General features: G+C 36.6%; 1 protein-coding gene across 3 annotated transcripts in view; it reads left to right on the top strand.

Moving 5' to 3' along the window:
• Positions 1-14,203, top strand: part of ASB5 (ankyrin repeat and SOCS box containing 5) — a 47,720-nt gene extending 33,517 nt beyond the window's left edge. For all 3 annotated transcript variants that reach the window (XM_079141038.1, XM_079141039.1, XM_079141040.1), the window contains exons 2-7: positions 4,629-4,708; positions 7,737-7,844; positions 8,500-8,650; positions 8,816-8,950; positions 11,170-11,361; positions 12,162-14,203. In XM_079141038.1, coding sequence (XP_078997164.1) covers positions 4,629-4,708; positions 7,737-7,844; positions 8,500-8,650; positions 8,816-8,950; positions 11,170-11,361; positions 12,162-12,289 — 794 coding nt within the window. In that variant the 3' untranslated portion in view covers positions 12,290-14,203. The remainder of the gene's footprint in view (positions 1-4,628; positions 4,709-7,736; positions 7,845-8,499; positions 8,651-8,815; positions 8,951-11,169; positions 11,362-12,161) is intronic.
• The last annotated feature ends 9,829 nt before the right edge of the window (positions 14,204-24,032 follow it).

Genomic DNA, 24,032 nt, shown 5'->3' with positions numbered 1-24,032 from the left:
ATATATACCTAACTATAAATAGAAAAAATATAATTTAGTCTTCCTTTGAGACTTAGAGTGTGTTAAATTTTACAACTCAATAGTCATTGCTCTGGAACTCAAGATAAACAGGTGCATGAAACTCAGTGGGACTGGTACCTTTTCTAGGGCATACTTAGGAATTTGCTTTTTATTTTCTTTTATAAAGACTTGATATGACTTAATCTTCATTGATTTTTTTTTTTAATCCTGAAATTGGAGTGTGGAAAAAAATATAGTGAAAAGGAGTATGGTGAAACAGGCTGTATTTAAAAGTTTTAAGAGATGATTAATAAAAACTGAGAACATAATTAAAGCTTTCTGAATATCTAAGAAACATATCCAATATGAGAAAAATACCTTTAATTTGAATCCACAGAACTAATGAGTTTTTTGTTTTGTTTCTTTTGCAAAAATATAGAAACTTTCCTATACTGCTCAGTAAACCTTATCTTGTCACAGCAATGGCATACTTTTACTAAGAATAAAATAAAATTGTTGTTTAGATTAGAGGGGTGTTGGAAGGAAAAATAGACCAATGAAATAGAGCCAATAAATTTCCAAAGAGATTTATAGTAGTATCATTTACTAAAATACTTAGCATACTGTATATTGTGTGCATGTGTGTGTTGAGAGGCAGGATTACACAGAATTTAAAATATTATCTCTAGGGGCTGGGGTTGTGGCTCAGTGGCAGAGTGCTTACCTGGCATGTGTGAGGAACTAGGTTTGATTCTTGGCACCGCATATATAAATAAAATAAAGGTCCATGGACAAATAAAAAAATATTTTAAAAAATATTATCTTCGGAGCTGAGGTTACAGTTTGAATTTGACGTTCATAACTAGAAGCTATGTGACCTTGGGTGAGTTACTTAACTTCCCCATGTCTTAGTTTCCTCACCTTTAAAATGGGGAAAATAGTTGTGCCTATCTCTAAAGATCCATGGGAGCATTAACAAGAAAACTTGTGACCAGCAATTTGGGCAGTTCCTGACACATGGTCAGGACTGAATTAAGTGTTTGTTTTAGTCAGCTTTTTTACTGCTGTGACTAAAAGACTTGACAAGAACAATTTTAGAGGAGGAAGAGTTTATTTGGGGGCTGACAGTTTCAGAGGTCTCAGTCCATAGACAGTAGGCTCCATTTCTCAGGGCTTGAGGGAAGGCAGAACATCATGACAGGAGAGTGTGGCGGAGGGAAGCGGCTCACATGGTGATTAGGCAACAGAAAGAGAGAGCTCCACTTGCTTCAATCAAGACTGAAGTCTCCAGCTGATAATAGCTGTAGTTTCAGTATATTTTGAAAGAGAAAATACATCACAACCAGAAACCTATCACAGGTATTAATTTCATTAATCTCAGATACAAAATGTATACCCCAAAGACCCACCTCCTCTAGCCACACCCTACCTGCCTTCAGTTACCACTTAGTTAATCCCATCAGGTGATTAATTCTCTGAGTTAAGCCTCTCATAACCCATTTCTCCTCCAAATCTTCTTGCATTGTCTCACACATGAGCTCTTGTGTTACACCTCACATCCAAACTATAACAGTGTTCTTTTGTTTTTATTTAGTCAGGTTATCAATGAGGAAACTAGCTTTTCTCAGCTCAGGCAGTTGCTGCCAAGGTTGCCAACAATGCTCAGAACTTTAAGGCAATTCCAGAACGTTTTCACTCATTGCAGGAGGACCCTTTCCAATCAAGACTGAAGTCTCCAGCTGATAATAGCTGTAGTTTCAGTATATTTTGAAAGAGAAAATACATCACAACCAGAAACCTGTCACAGGTATTAATTTCATTAATCTCATACTTTTGAAAACTATAATCCAGAAGGGTGCGGTGATGTGCTACTGTAGTCCTAGCTATTTGGGAGCCTGAATAGGGAAATTGATAGCCCCCAGGAGTTCAAGTTCAGCCTGGACAACACAACCAGATACTGTTTCAAAAATGAAGGAAAGGAAGGAAAGGAAGGAAGGAAGGAAGGAAGGAAGGAAGGAAGGAAGGAAGGAAGGAAGGAAGGAAGGAAGGAAGGAAGGAAGGAAGGAAGGAAGGAAGGAAGGAAGGAAGGAAGGAAGGAAGGAAGGAAGGAAGGAAGGAAGGAAGGAAGGAAGGAAGGAAGGAAGGAAGGAAGGAAGGAAGGAAGGAAGGAAGGAAGGAAGGAAGGAAATAGAAATAGTAATAATCCAAATATATTCAGGACAACTTCAAGTCTGTCAGGGAAGGCAGGTGGTATTATGCTTGTGCCTAATTCTCAGGGTCTCTCTCTGAACCATGTATAACCATGGGATAAAGATAAGCCTAATGGCTCCAGACAGTTTTCTTATATGAACTGCAGAATTTTCGGAATGATAAGAAAACTAAGGTTATTTTTAAAATAAGCTTTAAAGTATTTGACCTGAAAGGAAGAATTCAATATAGTCTTGACACTGTAAAATAATCACTCCGGAGAGCAAGAAGAACTTGGAGAGGAGATGCTCCATAACCCAGATTCTTAGATATATGTGATAAGACTGAAAAGTATTCAGCTAAGTTTCTGCTCAGGGAATCAACAGATTTTTGAAGCTCTTTTTCATTCCTACAGAGTATGTTTTACACATTGTAAATTATACTTAATGAATACAATGCATACTAGTTTTCTGGCATTTGCAGGACCCTGAGAATTGAGTCCTACTGCTTCTAGTCCCAAATTCCTGGGAGGTAACTCTCACCAAGTTATTGACTGAGCATTCTGTTGCTGGCTTCCATAAAATAGGTATCATTATTGTTTCAGGAAGACCTTGAAGGCAACTAATTACTTTTTCTACAGTAAATCACTCTGAATGAGCCCACAGAAAAAACAAAGGCCCAGATCACTGGACAGGGCTATGACTAGAATTATCAGTCGTGAGCTTAGATAGAATATGTGGACCTCTACATTACTTCATTTTTCCTAGATTTTATTTCCTCAACTTTAAGACAGAAATAGTAATTGCATGTACCTCATATCATTGTGAGAACTAACTGGAATACTATACGTAGTGATTTTACTATGTATAGCACTGTGTGCAGGGGCTAGACGATGCACTTAGTGCTACTCAACATTAGCTGTTATGATCATTACTGGTAAATCAACAGTAAGAAGACATACTCTATCTCCTCTCCCTTAGGATTTGTATTTCCAATAAAATCCTGTAGTATCATTAGACATAAAAAGATGGGTGATTGGCAATTAACTTCTGCTCTCTGCACCAAGCTCACTGGATTGCTTCATTTACCTTGTGTCATGTGCCCTGAATTTTCTTTAATGGAATTAATTTGAATATCACCTACAGTGTGGTGGTAAAGCTCTGTGGTAAGACTATATTATAGAATAATAGGAGGAATCATGTATAGATTTTTTCAAAGCACAGAAAGTTGGGGATAGGAGATGGTTTCTAAAGTACCTTATTCTACTGCAGCTGTGTTTCCAATAATTTTCTTAGCCTATTTAAACAAACTTTAGAAGTGCTTTTCATAAACTTGTATTTCTGATTACCAATTAAGTAAGTTTATTTATTGTGCTAGAATCAAATTTAAAAGTATTTTAATCTATTGTATCCCCTGGATTTAGAAAGTGGGAGAAAAGAGGTAGTAGACAGGAAGACAGATATTAGCAACCATAATCATCTTCTGCTGGGAAGTTTTTTCTCTCTCGCTAGTGTTGCTTTATGAGCCAGCGGTAACCTTCAAATGAAATTTTTTTTCTGGTGTGCATAATCTATTCATTTAATCACATCAAAACCTCTAATATTACCTCTCATGTCTAGTAAATTGAACCAACAGTGTTGGTCCTGTTTAAATTACAGGAAAATCACTGTGCACCAACCTGGTATATTTTAAAAACCACCTAGGTGACCACAGGGTGAGGAAAATGGGAGTGGAGGCTGGGCCTCTGAGTGGTGGCTGGGTACCAACAAGTACTGGGGTAAAGGAAAGGTAGATTTCTCATGTGAAGAGACCAAAAGGTGCAGAAGACATAGAAGAAGAAAACTTGGGGGCTTATGACAGGTCAGCGCAATATCGCCAGAGCATGGGGTGTAGGGGGAGGGTCATCCACACCTGTCACATGGACAGTCAGCACCAATTCAAATGCAGCTGGCCCTGTGCCCCTCCAAACCTAGAAATTCCCTTTTTAGGTCCTACCTAGACCATTCCATATTTCAGACTTGGGTTCCTTGGCAACATATAGTACCTCTCAGGGACAGGGCAGGCTGAGAGTGTGGAGAGGTGAGTATTCTGGCTGCTGTCACTTCTAAAAAATAAAAAATAAAAAATTCTGGTTCTGTCTGAAAAATTGTGAAATAAAGGTTATTTTTTTGGTGACCTATCTGGTGACCTAATCTTTATCCTCTTTGGAGAACAACTCGATAGCTATGGTTGAGTCTGAGGTAAATCAATTGCAGAACAAACAAAACTACTTATTTGGGTCCTTCTGATAAAAATCAAATTTCCTACCAGGTAGGAAAAGTGTGTCTGGGTCACCCTGTGGAATATGCTGAGTGCAAATCATTTATATGACATGGGAATTGATTGAGCTTATTAGGGTTTGCTTTGACTCACTAATTTTGGTTTTCTTTCTCTTTTGACAGGTTCCTGGGCAGATCGATCACCGCTACATGAAGCTGCAAGTCAAGGTCGTCTCCTTGCTCTGAGAACATTATTATCACAGGTAAAATATTACATATAGTTTAGACATGCCCCCTTCCTATCAGCATAGGACATCGTCAAAACAAATCAATTAAAAAATACTAAAATTGCTTAAATTTTACTACTGCCCTTTTAACTTGTGCCAGGCAAGTCAGTAGTTTCTCATTGATCTTTGAAATTACTTTATAAATATTTTGTTATAATCCTATGTCTTAGTATTTTAAATTTCTCATATGGTATATTGGTTCATTGATAGAAATTTAAGTAATTAGTAATTGGATGGATTATTTATTAATCGTTCAAAATATGCTTAACTCTGTCTATTGCGCATAGCTAATCGGAGACTTAATCACATAACAACCACAAAGGGTGATTAGACTAGATTCTGAAACAATCTTTTTGTGACATGGTAATCTGTAATGTGGGGAATTGTCTATGAAGGCAATAGAATGTTCATTTCTACACCTGCCTGCTCATCAGACTCACCAGAGGAAAAGTGGAAAGAGATTGCTTCTTGAAACAGGGTACCTGACACTGGCCTGTGCATTTTATTTTTTTAAGATTCCATTCTGATTTAAATATACACCCAGTTCTAGGAGTCACTGTACTAGTGTTTCCCAGTATCAAAGGACAACGAAGAGTCCCGTGGCCCAGTTTAAATGTCACTGCCTAGGGCTCAGGAGACCTGGATTCTGGGCTGGCACTAGGGCTGACCCACTGTCTATCCCAGCTCCATTTTCTCATCTGCAAAATGAAGATGTGCATGAGACGCTGTCTTGGGGCCAACCAGTTCTGTGACAACCATGTGACTATTTTGTTTTGCTCATCCCTTGATGAGGGGGAAATATGCCCTATAAAAAGGTCAGTAATTTCAAATGGTAATCCCTCAGAGTGTCACGCAGGTCTTTGAGAAGAGGGCGGTCCTAAGGTATTTCTCAATGTGTATCTCCTATCCCCGGGCAGGCCAGCCAAGAAGAGTGTGAAGCTGCCCCAGGGCGCCATGTGGAAGGGAACCTCGACCTTCTCACATGCTTGTGTCACCCGGCCACTCTGCAGCAGTCTGGGGCAGCTCTCCAAATCTACTGGCTAGCAACTTGAAATCTTTGCAGGGATAATTAGAGGATCTTAAAAATTTCCACTTGCTAATGACAAAGATTTGGTGTTATTCTCTATTTGTACCTTCATTTTCTGATTCTTCATGTCCATTCTGGGTAACTACAGATTACTAATCTGTAATATGTTAGGAGGATTTGGCCTGAAATTCTTCCTTAAATAATAGTGCTTAGTATGTTTGTTGATAGACAATGAACTACTAGTGACAGCAAAAAGGCAAAGAATGTCATGCCCTAGTATTTAACTATTTTAGTCTTACAGGGTCAGTTTAATGGAAATACAGTTAAAAAGTATTTACTTAGTATTGACTGAAAAAGAAAACAAAACCTAATATTTCCTATACACTGGGCTGGGTGCTATAATGATAATTGCTTTACAGGTTTCACTTCATTTAATCCTCATGATAACCCTAAACTTCAAAAGATAAGGTATTTGTCCAAATCACAAAGGTTACTGCATAATGGAGCTAGGCTTTTAACTCTCTGACTCTATAGTCAGAGTTCTTAATCCTGGTCTATAATTTAGTCATATTCTTTCTAGTGATAGAAATTTACAAAGCAGTTTATTAAATTCTATAGTATTTACCCCCCCCGTCTAGACTGACTTGTAATTTTGTAGCCCTAATCAAAACAAGTGATCCAGCCTATAAATAGTCTATAATTTCACCCAAAAAAATCCAAACAAAATAAAGACACCTCCCCCCAAAAAACAACAACAGAAAAAAAAAACATTTAAGAAAGCATAATTAGGCTAGGTGCGGTGGTACATGCCTGTAATCTCAGCAGCTCAGGAGGCTGAATTAGAAGGATCATGAGTTCAAAGCCAGCCTTAGTAAAGTGAGGTACTAAGCAACTCAGTGAGAGTCTGTCTCTATGTAAAATTCAAAATAGGGCTTGGGATTTGACTCAGTGGTCTAGTCCCCCTGAGTTCAATCACTGGTACCAAAAAACAAAAGAAAGCAAAATTTTAAAAAATACCAGAACCTGTTGAACAAAATACTTAAAATATTATTATTTCACAGCACAATGGTACTACAACATTGGGGCTAAGAAGATTTTTTTAAAAAAATTTAATTTTACATATTTATGGGCTATACTGTGATAATTCGATACATGTATATAGTGTGTAATAAGCAAATCAAGGTAGTGTTTTCATTTCCTTAAATATTTTAAACAATTTCTGAATAACAATAATTCTGCCTATTTATGGAGTACAGTGTGATATTTCAATTTGTGCATATACTGTATACCAATCAAATCAGGAGCAATTAATATTTCCATCTCTTTATCATTACTTTATATTTGGAAACTTCCTGCTCCAAAGGAAATGATCAGCATATCCAAGAAATACCTTTACTCTTATGTTGATTGCAACACTGTTCACAATTGCAAAGATACAGAATCGACCTAGATGCCCATTAATGGATGAATGGATAACGAAAATGTGGTACCTTGGAATATTGTTGGATTATCAAAAAGAAAGATATCCTATCAGTTGTAATACATGGAGGAACTGGAGGATATTCAGAGAAATAAGTCAGACACATAAAGACAAATACAGCATGCAAAAAAAGCTAAAACCATCGATCTAAATGTAGAATAGTGATTACTAGAAGCAGAAAAGGGTGGGGTGAGGGAGGGTAGAGGGAGGTGGTATAACAGGCACCAGAACGTAGGTAAGTTCTAGTATTCTAGGTCACAGTGGGCTGATTTAGTTATGATATGTGTAATACACATTGTGAATAACTAGAGGAGAGGAGCTAAGGAGTTTTGGCAACTGACTGACTCTATGGCATTCAAACTGGCCAATCCTACTGAACCAGAAACTGATTTGCCTGAGATTCTTTGATCTTTAAATGTATCATTCTCTAATGACATTTAGGGAGATGATTTCATACAACTCTTTGCTCACCTTTCAAAATGGTTTGTCATGCTTAGGGTTATAATGTGAATGCCGTCACCATAGACCATGTCACCCCATTGCACGAAGCCTGCCTGGGAGATCATGTGGCCTGTGCCAGAGCTCTTCTGCAAGCCGGAGCTAACGTAAGCATTTTTCTTTTCTGTCCTTCTTTCTCAGTAGTTTTCAAAAATAACAGAATAAAAATAAAGCCCTTGAATTGCCTTTGCCTTCTCGTTACAATCTGAAAAGAACTTCTAACAATCATATGAATGGGTGACATGGCATAATAATATAGAATATTCTTTAGGTTATTGTTTGTTTTCATAACTCTGAAGGAATACCTTCAGGCCTATAATATTGGCTCATTTTTTTTCAATGATTTTCCTCAGATAAATTCTCAGAAATAGAATGACCAATTTTACCAATTTAAACAACCACAGTAAAGAGGCTTCAGCACAACTTTTGTCAATATTATGTTTTTTTCATTTGTTTTCCTCACTGAAATTTATCTAATCATTAAATTCATTTTTGTTCAATAATTGAATTTTTTTTTCATGCTCTCCAGTGGTTGTATGCCTATTTCTGTGAACTATCTGCCATATTGTATTTCTATTTATTTACCTCTTGAAGTTTTAAAACTTTTTTATTGATCTGTAAGAACTAAATACACTTTGTCATATTTATAGCACACAGTTTCCCAGTTACTTTGGTTGGCAATTGCATATCTTGAAAATATATAACTAAGTTAGTCGCGTGTGATTCATAAATCTTATTCTTAGGGTTTTGGGTTTGATTTAGGTAAATGCAATCACAATAGATGGCGTGACTCCGTTATTCAATGCATGCTCACAAGGCAGTGCCAGCTGTACAGAACTTCTTTTGGAATATGGTGCCAAGGTCCAGCTGGAATCCTGTCTTCCATCTCCCACACATGAGGCTGCCAGTAAAGGTAATTTAGAGAGGGGATTAAGTGAAAAGGGAAGAGAGATCCTTGACATTCAGTGTTCCATTTACCCTTTAGTAAATTACATTTTAGTGGGAAGCATGGGTTGAGGTGCTTGTGTGTTGGGGGGTAGTGAAAGCAAAAGTGAACTCATCTCATTTGTGTTGGCAGGTCACCATGAATGTCTCGACATACTGATATCCTGGGGCATAGATGTTGACCAAGACGTTCCTCATTTGGGAACTCCTCTCTATGTAGCTTGCATGTCACAGCAATTCCATTGCATTTGGAAACTTCTTTATGCAGGTACTTGTCTTTAAAACATTTTCCATTCCGTTCCTTACATAAGCAGTTACACATTTCTCTAAGTACCTTTAAAAGTTATATCTCATTGCTAGTAATGTTTTCATTGAAAATATTTTCCCTTATAAATCCTGTATGAATATATAACCAATAAAAAAGAATCTCATTCTTTATGAAAATACTTCAAACCTGACAGATTAATATACAATCTATATTTTGCACACACAGCATTAGCAGACATTTGGATATAAAGGAGCCTGAAAGCCCTCCTTATGAAAGATCATAAAATTAAGATCCTCAAGGTTGAATATAATGTTGCTAAATATGTATATATCTGTAAATAAATCTATGAAAAGAAAATTTAGGGGTAGTGACTGCTTGGATGGCCTTATAGTCTACCAACCATAAAAACTCACGTTTTTAATGAGTCTTTATGTTTTGTTCTGTTTACTCGAAAAGAATTAATACTCTTTCCCACTTACATGAAATGACTCAAGATTCAGCTTTAACCCCCTGAGAAACATTCCTAGAATGTTGAGACCATAGGGGTCTCTACCACCAAAGGACTAGGAGCTCCTTTAGGATGTGGATTATGCCCCCTTCCCACATCATCCCTCTAGCACAGTCCCTCCCTCTCATGGGTAGATGCTTAGAATATACAAAAAGAGAGAGAGAGAGAAAGAGAGAGAGAGAGAAAGGGGGGGGGAGAAAATGGATATATTTCTATGCTACTTATTGTTTAGTTATTGTTTAGTTATTGATAGTTGATCCCCTAATACATTCAAACATATTTTAATAATAACCCTTTTATATATTACTTACATTATCTTGTTTATAAACTTCTTACAAGTAGAGTCAGCGTCTATTATTTTATTCTCATATCTAGGGTCTTAAACATGAATCCTGTTATTGAGTTGGCAGAATGTTATTTTCTAGCCATGCTCTCCCATAAATTTGGAAAAAACATTGGACTTATGCTTTAATATCCCTGATTTTTTTTTAACAGAAACATTTTATAATGGGCTTAAAAATATTGAGAAAGTGCTGTTAGTAATGGCTGATTGATTATTATGTTCATGCCCCATTCTCTCATAAAATAACTAATAGAGTCTATGCTTTCTTTATGAAAATTTTGCTGTGGAATATAATTTTCCCACTAAACATTTTATATATATTTTAAAAATATTGAAAACTATTATACTTATGGAAATTTGAAAATAGCAGAAGGGACATAAAGAAACACTTAAAATTTACTGCTTCTCATATAGTTCATTAAGTTTTCAAACAGCTTCAGCAAACAGAGTTGAAAAGAACTTACACATTTTTACTGATAGACATTTCTTGGTGTTGTAACCATTTATGTACCAGAAAATGGGATTATAATCTTACAATTTTAAATATCATTTTTTTCATCGTACATGCATTAAATGATCACCATGTAAGGATACAATAATTATGCAATAGGGAAGTTTACATTGTAGGGTTGTGAGCATTTTTAAAATGTTTACTTTGCACACAGATATCATTGATGTACTTTTGCACTTGAGAGGCTCAGTGTCTATATATTTATTGATGGAATCTACACAAGTGAAAAGTGGCAGGAAAATCTGTATACATTTTACCTAAATGGATCACATGTCTAGATTCATGACTTTTCTAAGAAATTAAAGACCTCTATTATCTTAAAATAAGTGAAAAGAAAAAAAGTGATAAGCTCTTGAATAATCCTAAGAGCTGTCATCTGTCATGAAAATAGATATGTGTGAACTTAATCATGCCCTGTTTATATTAGTTAATACAATTACTTTTGGAAACATTTAAAATCTCTTTATTATGAGATCTTTCAAGAATACAATAAAGTATTTGAGAAGACTATACCATGTGTGTGTACCTCCCCATCTGAAGGTACCATGCTTAAGATTTTGATACATGTAATATGTGTATATGAGAAATATACATGATATACGTTAATATATATGCCCATATAAAGATATATGTGTATATATAAAGATATAAGAAGATATAAGATATATGTGTGTGTGTGTGTGTGTGTGTGTGTGTGTGTGTGTGTGTGTGTGTGTGTATAAAGAAATAAGTCATTACAAAGTAGAGGTACCTTTTGTCCCGCTTCTTCAAGGACCTTCCCTTTCTTCCCCACATAGGAACTGACTCATCTAATAATATTTTGTGTGTGTTTGTCATTACTCCTTATTCACGTGTAGGTGCTGATGTGCAGAAAGGCAAATATTGGGATACTCCGTTACATGCTGCTGCTCAACAATCCAGTACAGAAATTGTAAACTTACTACTAGAATTTGGAGCAGATATCAATGCCAAAAATACAGAGCTTCTGCGACCTATAGATGTATCTATATCTAACAGTATGGTAGAGAGAATACTGCTTCAACATGAAGGTAAGAAAGACATATGTGAACAAAAGAATATTTGCCCCAAACAGATGAAACTGAAAGACTTTTTGTTGCCATGTAAAATAATAATGGCTTATAATTTGGAATATTTTTCGTGGAAGTGGAAATACTTCCAACTTATCTACAAAGAAGATAGCATGATAATTTTAATTTCCTTTTTTCATCATATCCAAATGTTCACATTTCTCTGTTTAAATATATTAAGCTTGTTTTGACAATGCATAATATGTAGTTCTGATATAATATCTGTTAATTTATATTTGGAAACATGCCCCATTTTATAAGGGCATGTGCCTTCTGTAATACATTGAAGAAACATAATAAGGAATGATTTTAACACTTAAGACTCTTGTTCTAAAACAGAATTTGTTAAGCCTGGTTCAGAGACTATAATAAAAGTTTTCTTTAGCTTAAATGTTAAACTTAAGGGAAAATGCATAATTTTTAAATTTCTCCTTGTAATACATAAAGCTTTTGGTTTTTTTTTTTTATTTATATCTCCTTCAAAAAGCACAATTTCTTTCTGAGGCTTTTAATGCAATGATTCTTTCATAAGATTGAAGATGATAATGTTTTAATGAACATGCATGGCATATATCTCAATTATAAGATCTCATAAGTAAAAGTAACATGAATGCTTATATAAAGTTTCCCAGTATACTGGTCATACTATACTCACTTCCTAATAAGCCTTGTAGGGTCTTATGATTTCATTTCATATATCTTGCCACATATAAAAACTCATTTGGATTTTAATTAACAGAAATGTTCATGTCTTTTTGTAGCTACCCCAAGCTCTCTTTGCCAACTCTGTCGACTCTGTATCCGAAATTGCATAGGAAGACCAAGATTGCATCTTATTCCACAGCTCCAGTTGCCAACGTTATTGCAGAATTTCTTGCAGTATCGATAAAGCAGTAAAATAGCTCTAAATTCTTTGAAAATCAAAAATTTCTATTTAATTTGCATAATGAGTATTTCACATTAAAAGTTGCTAAAGCCAGGGTAAAAGTGATTATGAGATCACCCAGGGAAGCAGTAAAATATCACTTTTCATTTTTAGTGTACTACTTAGTACGATCATTTTTAAGATTTTTACTGTTTGAATTATGATACATTTAAAGTATCCATACATTTATAGCTATCCCAATATATTCATTGTTGATTTAAAAATATGAGAAAGTCTCCATTTTATCCTTTTTTTCCAGAGTGGAAAAGAACAAATGTGAACTTTTACTGAAATTGTAATTATAAATTTAATATGTTTGTATTATATTCAAAAGATCTATGCTCTCCAAATAATGAATTAACTTTAATTTTGGCTATGGTAATTTATTATCTGTGTGTTTTTGATATTGACACAAAACATGAATATAATTTATAAAGAGTAAACGTGCTTTTTGGAATAAAGATGATTCTCATTGAGAAAATCCACTAGGCTGAATGTGTACATGTTGTTAGAGTGATTAATTCATAAAGTAAATTGCATTCCTCCCTGCTAAGAACTCACAAGTCATTTCTCCAGAGTAAATGGACCTGTATAAAAACTAGCAAACTGAAAGTTACCACTGCCCTCTCACCCTGATATCTTTAGATCACGCTCCTGTTAACCCTTTCTGAAGACCTTTTCCAGAGTTGCTTCTTAAGGTCTCTCTTCAATGCTTTCATATGACTTCAGTACTTCTTCCCTATCAAAAGTTGTCAATACCCATGGTACCTGGACTGGAGTAAATGCACTTCATAGTCAATTGATAAAGAGGACCTGGATTATATTCTAGGGATCATCATATCAGACCAAGGATAAAAAACCTCAAGTTATGGAGTTTTTAAAGAAAATTAAAAGGGGTGTCAACATACCTAGAGACTGTAAAAAACATTTACCCTCATCCCCTTCCTTGTACTTTTTGTAACTCTAGTTTTTAGTGTAGACCTTAATAGCAGCATCTCAGAGTCATTTCACACAAATAAGGATTCAGTACACCGTACTTGCAAATGATAACAAAAGAGAGTGTTGTATAAAATAATTACTAAACTAATCCCCTGCAAGGGGAGTACTGTTTTTATTCTCTTTCATTTTAATGATACTTGAGTGCAAAAGGAAAAAATAAAATGTTGTACAAACTTTGTAATTCACATTAGATTTGGAATTATTATAGAGTTAGAAATAAGATAATCAAAATACTTATAACTGTGTAAAGAAAGGGAAAATATCTTGATAAGTTTCATAGATGTATCAAATTTTAATAAAGTGTTTTGGCTACTGTTTTATTAACCAAGGGTCCATTTTTCTCTCTCCTCTTAGTTCCTTAAAGATTATGGGAAAATAAGTTCATATTGTATAACCTCAGAGTCACTAAGTTTGCATTTTGAGAAAATATCAGCTGTTATTAAAAACATTTGTTAAGCTTTTCAAAAATATAACTGCAGCTTTTTTTGTTGAACAGTATCTCCTATGTGGCTAGGGACCTTTAAATGTCTGTTTTACAGAAATCTCAGTCTAATATATTTGTAATGTCCTCATGAATAATATGCCTTAAATGGATTTTTATTAAAAAATAACTTCATTAAACATAAGTAGATATTAAAGCTGTTTTTTGATAAACACAAGTTTTTACTAGATTTTCCCTGAACTAGTGGTAAAGTTTTAAATTGTAAAAGTAATATAATATGTCCCTCTTCATTAGTCTTGTGTCAATAAGAGAAATAAATATAGGAAATTAAAATGATACTTAAAATTTTTCATTATATTTGTGTCTTGTATCTTAGCTTCAGTTGATTGTTTTATAAAAGAAATGCTCTAATTTAAATGTATCATATATCTGTTAACATCAAGTGTGAATATTAGCTCTTGGAATAAATGACTTTTCTGTTCTAAATAGTATTTTACTTTACAAGGGAAGGTAATAGAGGATATGGTTCCATTGCAATAATCTTTTTCAAATCATTATATCAGGTAGAGTAGTGCAGAGAAAAAGTCAGTATCTCAGAAGTCTTCTAATCCAAACATATTTCCCTCTTTCTATCTCCCCCCCCCCCCACACACACACATATCCAGGGGTAAAACTCCTCAAAGGCAAAGAACAAAATAATTTACTATTTAGCATAAGACTAAAGAAATACAGTGAAATAATTACTATAGCTAGGCATTGGGAAAACATTTACTTTTAAGGAGAAAGAATTGAGCTTCTATTATTTTTATAACCACAGCATATATTTGATGTTTTTGAGAAAGTAAAGAGAAACATAGGCCTGATCAGAGATGAAGTTTTAAATATATCTACTGATTTCTTGATTTTCCATAATGGCACTGAACCCAGCTGACTGTAGTTCTCTGTCCACAAAATGACTAAAAACTTATCCCCTTCCTTACATATTACACTCTTTGTAACTAATTTATTTTTCTTCTTCTTTTTCTTGTCACTTACAATTTACCTTCTCTTAAGGCTTACATTCTCTCTTAAAAACAGAAGTAAACATTCCAAGCTTTCAGGATTGATGGAAGGAAGTTTATTCAGAAGATTATTAGTTCCCCATCTGCTCTCTGACTTAAAAAGTCACATCAGTGTCTGGGTCAGTGACTGGGTCTCAGTTTTTCCAGTTTTTTAAATGATGGATTTTCTTTCCATTTTAATTCTACATTTAAATTCAACGAGTCTTTTGACAAGTAACTTTGGGGATTCAAATATGTTTTAAAATAATATTTAGTCTATGAAAACCATGTATCATGAGTACAAATCTTATGAATCACATGCTCATGTTTGCAAAAAGTCTATCTCAAACACAACTTAGTTTTTATCTCGAGCTTGCCTCTCACCAAGTGCACTCTGGCCATTTCTGTGTGTAAACTCCTTCAATCCGGTGCTTTTAAATTTCCTCTGGGAGACATTCCAGTTGAACTCAGCCATTCCTCCTTTCTTCCTGGGATTGTATCTAAGTTCTGGAATAGTTTTGTGAAATTCATTTTCACAGGGAATGCACATCTGCCAGCATCTTTTCCCTGAAAGACTCAGTGTGTTGTGAGAGTGAGTATTTGGCAGATAGTAGAGGGGCATGGATTTGGTCAGATCTCAAAGGGTCTTTATATAGATTTAAGAGAGTTCAAAGTATGAAAAACACAAAACAGACTCTCAGAACTAATATGCCTCCTCATCTTTGCAAATATTGTTCTCTCTGCCTGGAACCTCCCCTACCTAGATCTTATAACTACTACATTTCCACCAACAGTTAGCTAAAAAAAAAAAACCCAACCCTTTCAAGAAGTAATTCAAATCCCCCAATTTGGTGGTGTGTCCATCTGCTTTCTTTGGGACCCTGTGCAGACCTCTATCCACACTCTTAAAAATATAGAATGAATTTTTTATTGCTTGTCTGCCTTCTCTATAGACTGTGAGTTCACTGCAGGCTGCACTGTGTCATATTTGCACCTTCCTCCTCCTCAGAGACTCCTCTACATCTCCTTCCCCTTAAGGATTATAGTACGCCTCTTCAATTAGCAAAGACAAAAACTGCTTCCTCCCTGCCCACTTGGGATGCACGGAAAGATATAGCATCCTTTCTCTTAGCGTTAGAACCAGAGAAAGGTGATGCTAAACTAATTCAACTGCTTTCTTAATCATGCTCTTCATTTTAAAGATTGAAGGAAGGCACTTCATTAACAAAGACTGCAATGCAGTCATTTGGAATGGAGCATCAGAACAGTTAGGGATCCCTGACACCAGGTCCTTCAGATCAGTTACTGTTGAGCTCTCCCTGACTCCCTGCTCTCTTCTCTGCATTTGATGTTAGATGGCCATCCCTCCCATATTGCAGGAACTTGGGACTTAGAATATAACCTAAATTCTGGGGAGTGATACATAATCAATACATAATAACATAATAATACATAATAACATAATACATAATAATACATAATAACCTGAATGACCTTCCCAGGGATGCTCTTAAATAGTAAATCCATCACAGAGCTATTCATCTTCATTGAACAACGTAACATATGCCTTGAAAATGTGTCAGTCCTATAGCCACTACCAAGTTCAGCACATACAACGTGAATCATATGCAGTCTCCTTCTCCAGATGACTCGGCATTTTCCCCAAGTGCACACAATAGGCAGGAGGATGATTTGTGGTGCCGATTGAATGGTGAGCTGAGCCAGTGAGATTCTCTGATCTAATATGCTGGAAAAAAAGATATGCCCAGGAAGGGGGGCGGTTCTGAAAGCCACAAATTTACACTGATGCTGTGCTTCTACATGGAAAAAAAATTGACCCTGAGAGCAGACTTTTCATGGACTTACCTACCTGTTCTATTATTCTGAAGCAACACTACCTGGGGTCAATAGCCACAGCAGCAATAAAAAGATCTCAGAACTCACAGAGTTCGCAGGAAGACAGAATATCTGAGCACTAAACACAAATTCCTCACTCAGCATTTCAAATATCACCCTATTCTGTTCAATTACTAGAAATAATGTTAGTGATTCATTCTCTCTTGAGACAAAATAGATAACTAAAGCATGCCATCAGAATGAATAGATAAGATTCAAACCTCCACATCCCCTCACAAAAGAAGAAAATTCTGCATGGATACATCTGCTTAACTGGTCTTAAGTCAGTAAAAGGTTATCAATAGATAAAATTGAAAGTCTCTTGGTCTCCATACATTGATCATAGTACCCTTCAGACTAAAAAAGAATGCCAAAGAATAGAATGGTGGTAAATGGTCGTTTTTAGTGTGTCCAAAATATCCATACTACATGTAGGAGAAAGTAGGGATAAATATATGAGGCGATCCATTGTGGAAATCTTTGTATTAGGAAGGCTATCAATTTTCTTTTCCTGTGATAATTCCATGTGATCTTTCTTATGAAAACAATTCATAAGTATCTAAAAGAATAGCCCAGAGGGAAACCATCATTCCATTGTTCTCAAGCTTTAGTTTGGGATCCATTAGCCTGCTGAATTAGTTCTGGCATTGATGTCTTTGTCATGGGTTATACAAAGCAATTAACATTAAGCAATTAAAATATTTAAATCTTTAAAGCAATTTCCTAAGACTAAGCAGTCAGAATGTGCCTTATTGTGAATTTCACCCTTTTGCAAGAGAGCTAAGCAGTAATCTTTCTGCAGTTGATAATGATAATGATGACCCAGCAAATCATACTGCCAACAGTCATTATCTTTAATAGTTCCAGAGATAAGGCAATTAAAATGTTGAATTTGTTCAGGATAGAGCTCTAAAATACCTGACTTTTGCAGGTCAATAATAATAGTTTTTGAAGCTGACACATCAAGATCTTTACCTTTGACAGCCTCCCAAAATAATGACCCAAGAGAGGACTTTTCACAGTCAAAAGGAGCACTCCAGGAAAAATAAATTATTTAAATATATATATATATATATATATTTGCTAAAATTGCTATTCTAACTGGATTCGTTCACTCTACATCATACAAATGACACTGATTTGATCCAGTTCCTAGAAATATGAAATGTTAGTGTTTTTGTGCCAGCAGCAGATTCACCACACAATTACAATTCCCCAAAACTCAAGAAGAAGAGGATTGGAATCAAAGGGCATGCGACTTCATATCAATCAGGAAAGGATTTAAGAAGGGATCACCTATTCATTCAAGCAGAAGTCGTCAGTAAGGATAGTCAATATCAGGATAGGTCCCATCAAGGACCTCTTGCAGGGATGCTGTAAAACATCCCATGTGGTGAGGACTGTAGAGAGAGAAAATACGAAATGTGAAGATTGAGGAATAGCATTTCCTCCCGGTAGGAGTAGCCCAGGCTGTATTGCATAGTAGGAAAGTCTTTCAAACATCCTTTGTCATGGTGTGATCATGTCAGAATTAGAACAAAGGAATAAAGAACATAGAGGACACATTGTTCCCCCTCTTTTCTTGCCCATATAAAGATGGAATTAACACTCTATCCTTAGGGTTTCTTTTTTTAATTGTGTGTGTGTGTGTGTGTGTGTGTGTGTATGTGTGTGTTGCTGGGGTTTGATCTCAGGGCCTCAATAATGCTAGGCAAGTGCTTCACCACTGAGCCACAAACCCTGCCCTTGTCCTTGGTTTGTAAAAAGAAATGTTTGGGTTTTATGAAGGTATGGGAGATAACATGGATGAAGAAGCAAGCAGGGACTCCTCTTCATGTCTTGTTCTTGTGCTCAGACAAGATTCTTACAGTTCATTCCCACTCACTTTGAACATGACTTGCCACATTTTGGGTCCCTAACTTGAGCTGCGTATTCAAGAGGGGTTTGGGAAGTGACAACAGAACACCTTACCAGTTCCATTTATGGCAGGAAGTTTATCTTATACTTACCTCTCATTCTGCCCCGTTCCCCTCCATTCTCATTAGAAGGGAAAGCTTGATGATCATCTGTCTCTTTCCCCAGAGGCAGCGAGGGAGGGACTGCACACTGATTGTGTTCTCACGGTGGACAGCAAGGTGTCCTCCTCCCATTCCTGCTGTGCCACCTCCACAGCACTCCCAAGAGAGATCCTTCCTTACCCAGTCCCTATCCTGCCCCACTGCCACCTGCATACCTACCTCATAAAAGAAGGGGCACCTGATTGGGATTGGTGTTTCAGCTTTTTCTCTGCTATGAACAAAAGTCCTGATGAAAACAATTTTAAGGAGGAAAAATGTATTTGGGGGCTCACAGTTTCAGGTTTCAGAGGTCTCAGTCCATGGACAGCTGGCTCCATTCTTTGGGAGATCATCATAGTGGAAGAGTATAAAGGAGGAAAGCAGATAGCAGGATGATTGGAAAGCAGAGAGATTCCACTCACCAGCTACAAAATATATACCCCAAAGGCATGCCATCATATACAGCTACAAAATATATGCCCCAAAGGACCCACCTCCTCCATCCATACCCCACCTGCCTCTAGTTACCACAGTTAATCCCTATCAAGGGACTAATGCACTGATTAGGTTAAGACTCTCATAACACAATTCATCTTTAAACTTGCTTGCATTGTCTCACACATGAGATTTTGGGGGACACTTAATATTTAAACCGTAACAATTGATAAAATTGGAAGGAGAACTTAGCATGGATAGCCCCTTTCTCTTCCTCTCTGAATTATATCACCCACAGGGAATGAACACAGCTTTGCTTCTCTATACCACATAATGTAGAGCAGTTGCTCCAACTTTTGTCCAAGTGCACACACCTGTGACTGGCAGACCCTTCATTCTTTCTCCAGAGTGCAGTGTTAGAAAGACCCCTGTCCACAGATATAAACCATATTCTCATATGATTATTTCATCAGTGTAACCTGTAGTTATATTTTTTTTCTAGTTGTCTCATCCATTTTTCTTCTGTCAGAACTGTTTCAGAACTCAGGAGGGAAAAGAGTGTTTTTTGAGGATGTTTATAGCTCAATAGAGTGACTTACTCCTAAGGCCCAGTTATTATAAGCATGAGCTGATTTTTTTTTTTTTTTTTTTTTTTTTTTTGTACTGGGAATTGAGCCCAGGGATACTATGCCACTGAGCTACATCCCCAGTTCTTTTTCTTTTGAGACAGAGTCTCACACGAAGTTGCTGAGGAACCTGCTAAGTTGCTGAAGCTGATCTCAGACTTGCCATCTTCCTGCCTCAGCCTTCCAAGTTGCTGGGATTGCAGGCAAGTACCGCTATGCCTGACTGGAGCTGACTTTTAATTAAATACTTTACTTGATGCAACAGTATTTAGTAACACTAGAAAGTTAAATATTCATAAGATCTGGAAAGACAGGTGCACAATTATAACCTTTGCTTCTTCTCATGATTCCCAGTATGAGTGTGTGTGCTGGTGTGTGTACACGTTTGCTCCTTTCTTCATCTCCCAAGGTAGATAAGTTTGTAGAGCATAGTTCTAACACTATCAGCACCAAACCACACCTTCTGTCCTCAGGTTTGTGAAGGCGGCCCCTTTCTTTCATGTACTTTTCAGGGAACCACACTATCTACACACCACTTTCCTCAGAATATATGCCTGACTCTTGCAGGATGAGGTCAACTAGAACAGAGTTTCTCAGCCTCAATACTGTGGGCATTGGGATTACACAATTCTTCTTTTGAGAGTCTACCTGTTTCGTGCATTGTAGGACATGCAGAACTGCCCCTAAGCCCTGTCCACTAGACACCAGAACCCTGACTCCCCTCCCCCCCCCACACACAATGTTGTGATAATGAAAAGGTCTCTAGACATTCATTGCCGAATGTCCCCTGGGAAAAAATTGCCTAAGAACCACTGCTGAAGAATAATCTCTCAGTGACATCATTAGAACTCATGAAATTTTCTCTAATATGTAAGCACCTGAAGACATATGGAACAGGCGTGAAGAAAGTTGAATTTGTAGTACTACAGCAGAATAGAAATGGCTGTGTAATTGGTCCCAAACTTGAAGTCCATTGAGGTACTGAAGCCTCATGATTGCACACCTGTGAAGCCTGCCCCATTAGGTACTCAAAAGCTGGTCTGGCTCTGTGATTTTTCTTCCAGGCTTTTGAATTACCTCTATTGCCCAGAAGGTGACTGTTAAACACGCCTCCCCAACTTCTACATTACAGAAGGACAAACATTAATTATCAGGGAGAGTACAATCCAAATATACAAGGAGGAAAAAAGATTTTCCCTAACTACCTCATAATTTTTGTGATATCTTTCACAAAGCAAAGTCAGCACTTCACATTGTTATGTTTCAAATTATTATGCAGAATCTTACCGACTGGATACATAATGACACATTGCCTTAGATAAGACATTCCTTCTCATGAGGAAGAACTCAATTTAATTCTCAGCCAAATAATCTCAGTCTGAGGGAATAGAAGGCAGTAATTTTATCTTTTCAGTTATATTCTCTTTGAAAAATAGTTGAAAGTATTGGAGTCTCATAAACTTTCTCATAAACTACGAACTTGAGTTGTGCATGAACATGTAGGAAAACCTACATAGTCCACATACGCACACAGGTATGTACACACAATTCCTCTTTGAAAATACTGAGCTAGACTCTGCTACATGCCCCACACCTAGAGACCCCCTCTGCTTGCTTTAATGATCTTCTATTATCACTTTGAAGACATTAATTTTTGAACAATGAGCCCTACATTTTTATTTTTATTGTGTTCCACAAATTATGTAACCGGTTCTGTTGTGCAGCTGTTCATGCACCGTTGAACAGCATCCATATGGAGGAACATCTTCCTCTTTGCTTAAACTAGAGGAAAGTTTTTCAGATAATTCCTTTTCCCTAGGCTTGGACTTAACAAACAAGGGAGAGACAGTGACACAAGACAAAACACAGCATTGACTTTTCTCCTTGGGAGTTTAACTTCTCCCAGTTCTCTTAAATCCTTTGTGGGAAAGTTACCTGTGCCAAGACAAATTATATTTGCTTATGAGGGGCAAAGGTGAACTGCAGTAGATTGCAAAAGCCCATAAGAATTCCTCCCATTCCTGTGCGCACATCTTTCCCTCTCCACCCATCAAGGGGTGGATTTCATTATCCTGTCTTGGATTTGGACTGGTCCTGTTTCTTTCTGTGATTAAGAAACGTGGTATAAGTGATATTGGGTTAATTTTGAACTGAGGCCTCAAGAGATCTTGCAGCTTCTGTTATCAATGCAAGCCTGAACCCCCCATGAGAAAAAGCCTGGGCCACCCTCCTTTAAGATGAAAAAATACATAGAAGAGTCAGGCAACAGCCAGTGTTCACTGCCAAGAATGTGAGTGACACCATCTTGGATCAGGGAGTCCGGATCCAGCAGTCAGAGGACTGAAGCCATATGAGTGACACTAAGCAAGACCAGCAGAACTACCTGAGCTGGCCCAGTGCTGCTCCATGTCATTATGAGGGGGGAACAAAGCATTTAAATAATCCAAGCTATTAAGTTTTAGATGGTTCAATTATACAACAGATATCAATAAGAAATAGATATTTTATATCAAGGGGTTGATAAGTATTTCTATCCTGTTTAGTCTCAGTTCCTGCTTTTTCTTATTTTATAAGGAATTGAGAGGGACTCCTACAATTCTGTGTGGGATACATCAAGTCTGCCATTGGTAATGTTAGCTGAAAGTAGGAGTGTTGTCTTCTCACTAGCAAGAAATGTTTCTAATTTAACAACTTTATTCTTCCAGTTACATAAGGTCAAAATTCTGGATTAATGAACCAGGAGACAAAAAGGGAAAGGTATCAAGAAATAGTTACTGAAAGATAAAATCTTTGAGACCATTTCCTACCTAGAATCCCCTAAGTTGAATCTATCACTGAATTTTCTTGGACAAGCTTTTTGGAAATCTTTCTTTTCTCATCTCCATAAACTCTGCATATAAAACATATATTATATATATGTCATATATTACATGGGCTCCTTTCCTTTCCTAGGACTCTCACACAGGTAGGAAGAGATCATGCAATGGACATGTGTGGAAGTGACAGATGTCACAGTGTGCAACTTCCATCTCTTTGCCACGGCAACATCAGAGGCCACATATTTAGGGGATTCATCTGCACCAGGTTAGATCCCTGCATGCAAAAACTGCCACTTATTCCACTGACCCAAAGTATACAGAAAATGTCAGCAAAGAAGTAAATCTGATGTGTTCAGCCACCAAGATTTTTGAGTTTGTGTGCTGTGGTTAGGATTCCTTGCCTTGATTAATATATTAATTTCCTTATACTTTAATTTTCGGTGATCAAATTACAAGATCTTTTTTTCTGTCACATTGTAGCTCCTGACTCATCCCTCTATGTTTTAGTCAGCTTTTTTTGCTGCTGTGACTAAAGGACCTGACCAGAACAAGTGTAGAGGAGGAAAAGTTTATTTGAAGGCTCATGGTTTCAGAGGACTCAATCTATAGATAGCAGGCTCCATTCCTTGGGACTTGAGATGAGGCTGAACATCATGGTGGCAGAGTGGCAGAGGGAAGCAGTTCACATGGTGATCAGGAAACAAGAGAGACAGGTCTCAACTTGCCAGATACAAATATATATCCAAAACCAGGCTCCCAATTCCCGCCTCCTCCAACCACACCCTACCACTTCAGTTACCACTCAGATGATCCCTATCAGGGGATTAATTCACTGATTGGGTTAAGACTTTCAGGACCCAATAATTTCTCCTCTTGCACTGCCTCACAGGTGAGCTTTTGGGGGACACCTCACATCCAAACCATAACACTATACAAATTTACAATGTAACCTGGAAGATTTAATTTTCTTTTTGAATCTGTGAATTACAAAAAATATCTGTTCCTATTGGGGTTTTCATTTGTAAAGTTCTAGTTATAGCTCATCACAGTTATTATCAATTGTAATTGACTTGCCTATTAGCTGTAATTACAATTATATTAGTGAACATTATCCATAGTTTCATCTGTACATGAAATTGCCAAATATATTTTTAATCTGCTACTGAGGAAAATGCCTCTAATGTGCATCTAGACTAAATATGATACAGTAACTCACACTAGGAGGAGATGAAAAATGAAGACTCTCCACTACTTAGCTTTAAAATTAATCACAGCTAAATTTAGCATCTGAGATATCAAAATGCTCAAGTAAATGATTAAACCTTAATTACTCTTAAGAAGTTGATTCCACTATTGGAATATACAACATATAAATAAATAGTAGTGTGTGCAT

This window comes from Sciurus vulgaris, assembly GCF_902686455.1.
Source record: "Sciurus vulgaris genome assembly, chromosome: 5".
Classification (NCBI taxonomy): Eukaryota; Metazoa; Chordata; class Mammalia; order Rodentia; family Sciuridae; genus Sciurus; species Sciurus vulgaris.
Note: the sequence above shows the minus strand (reverse complement) of the source record. Positions and strands in the feature narration are given on the sequence as shown.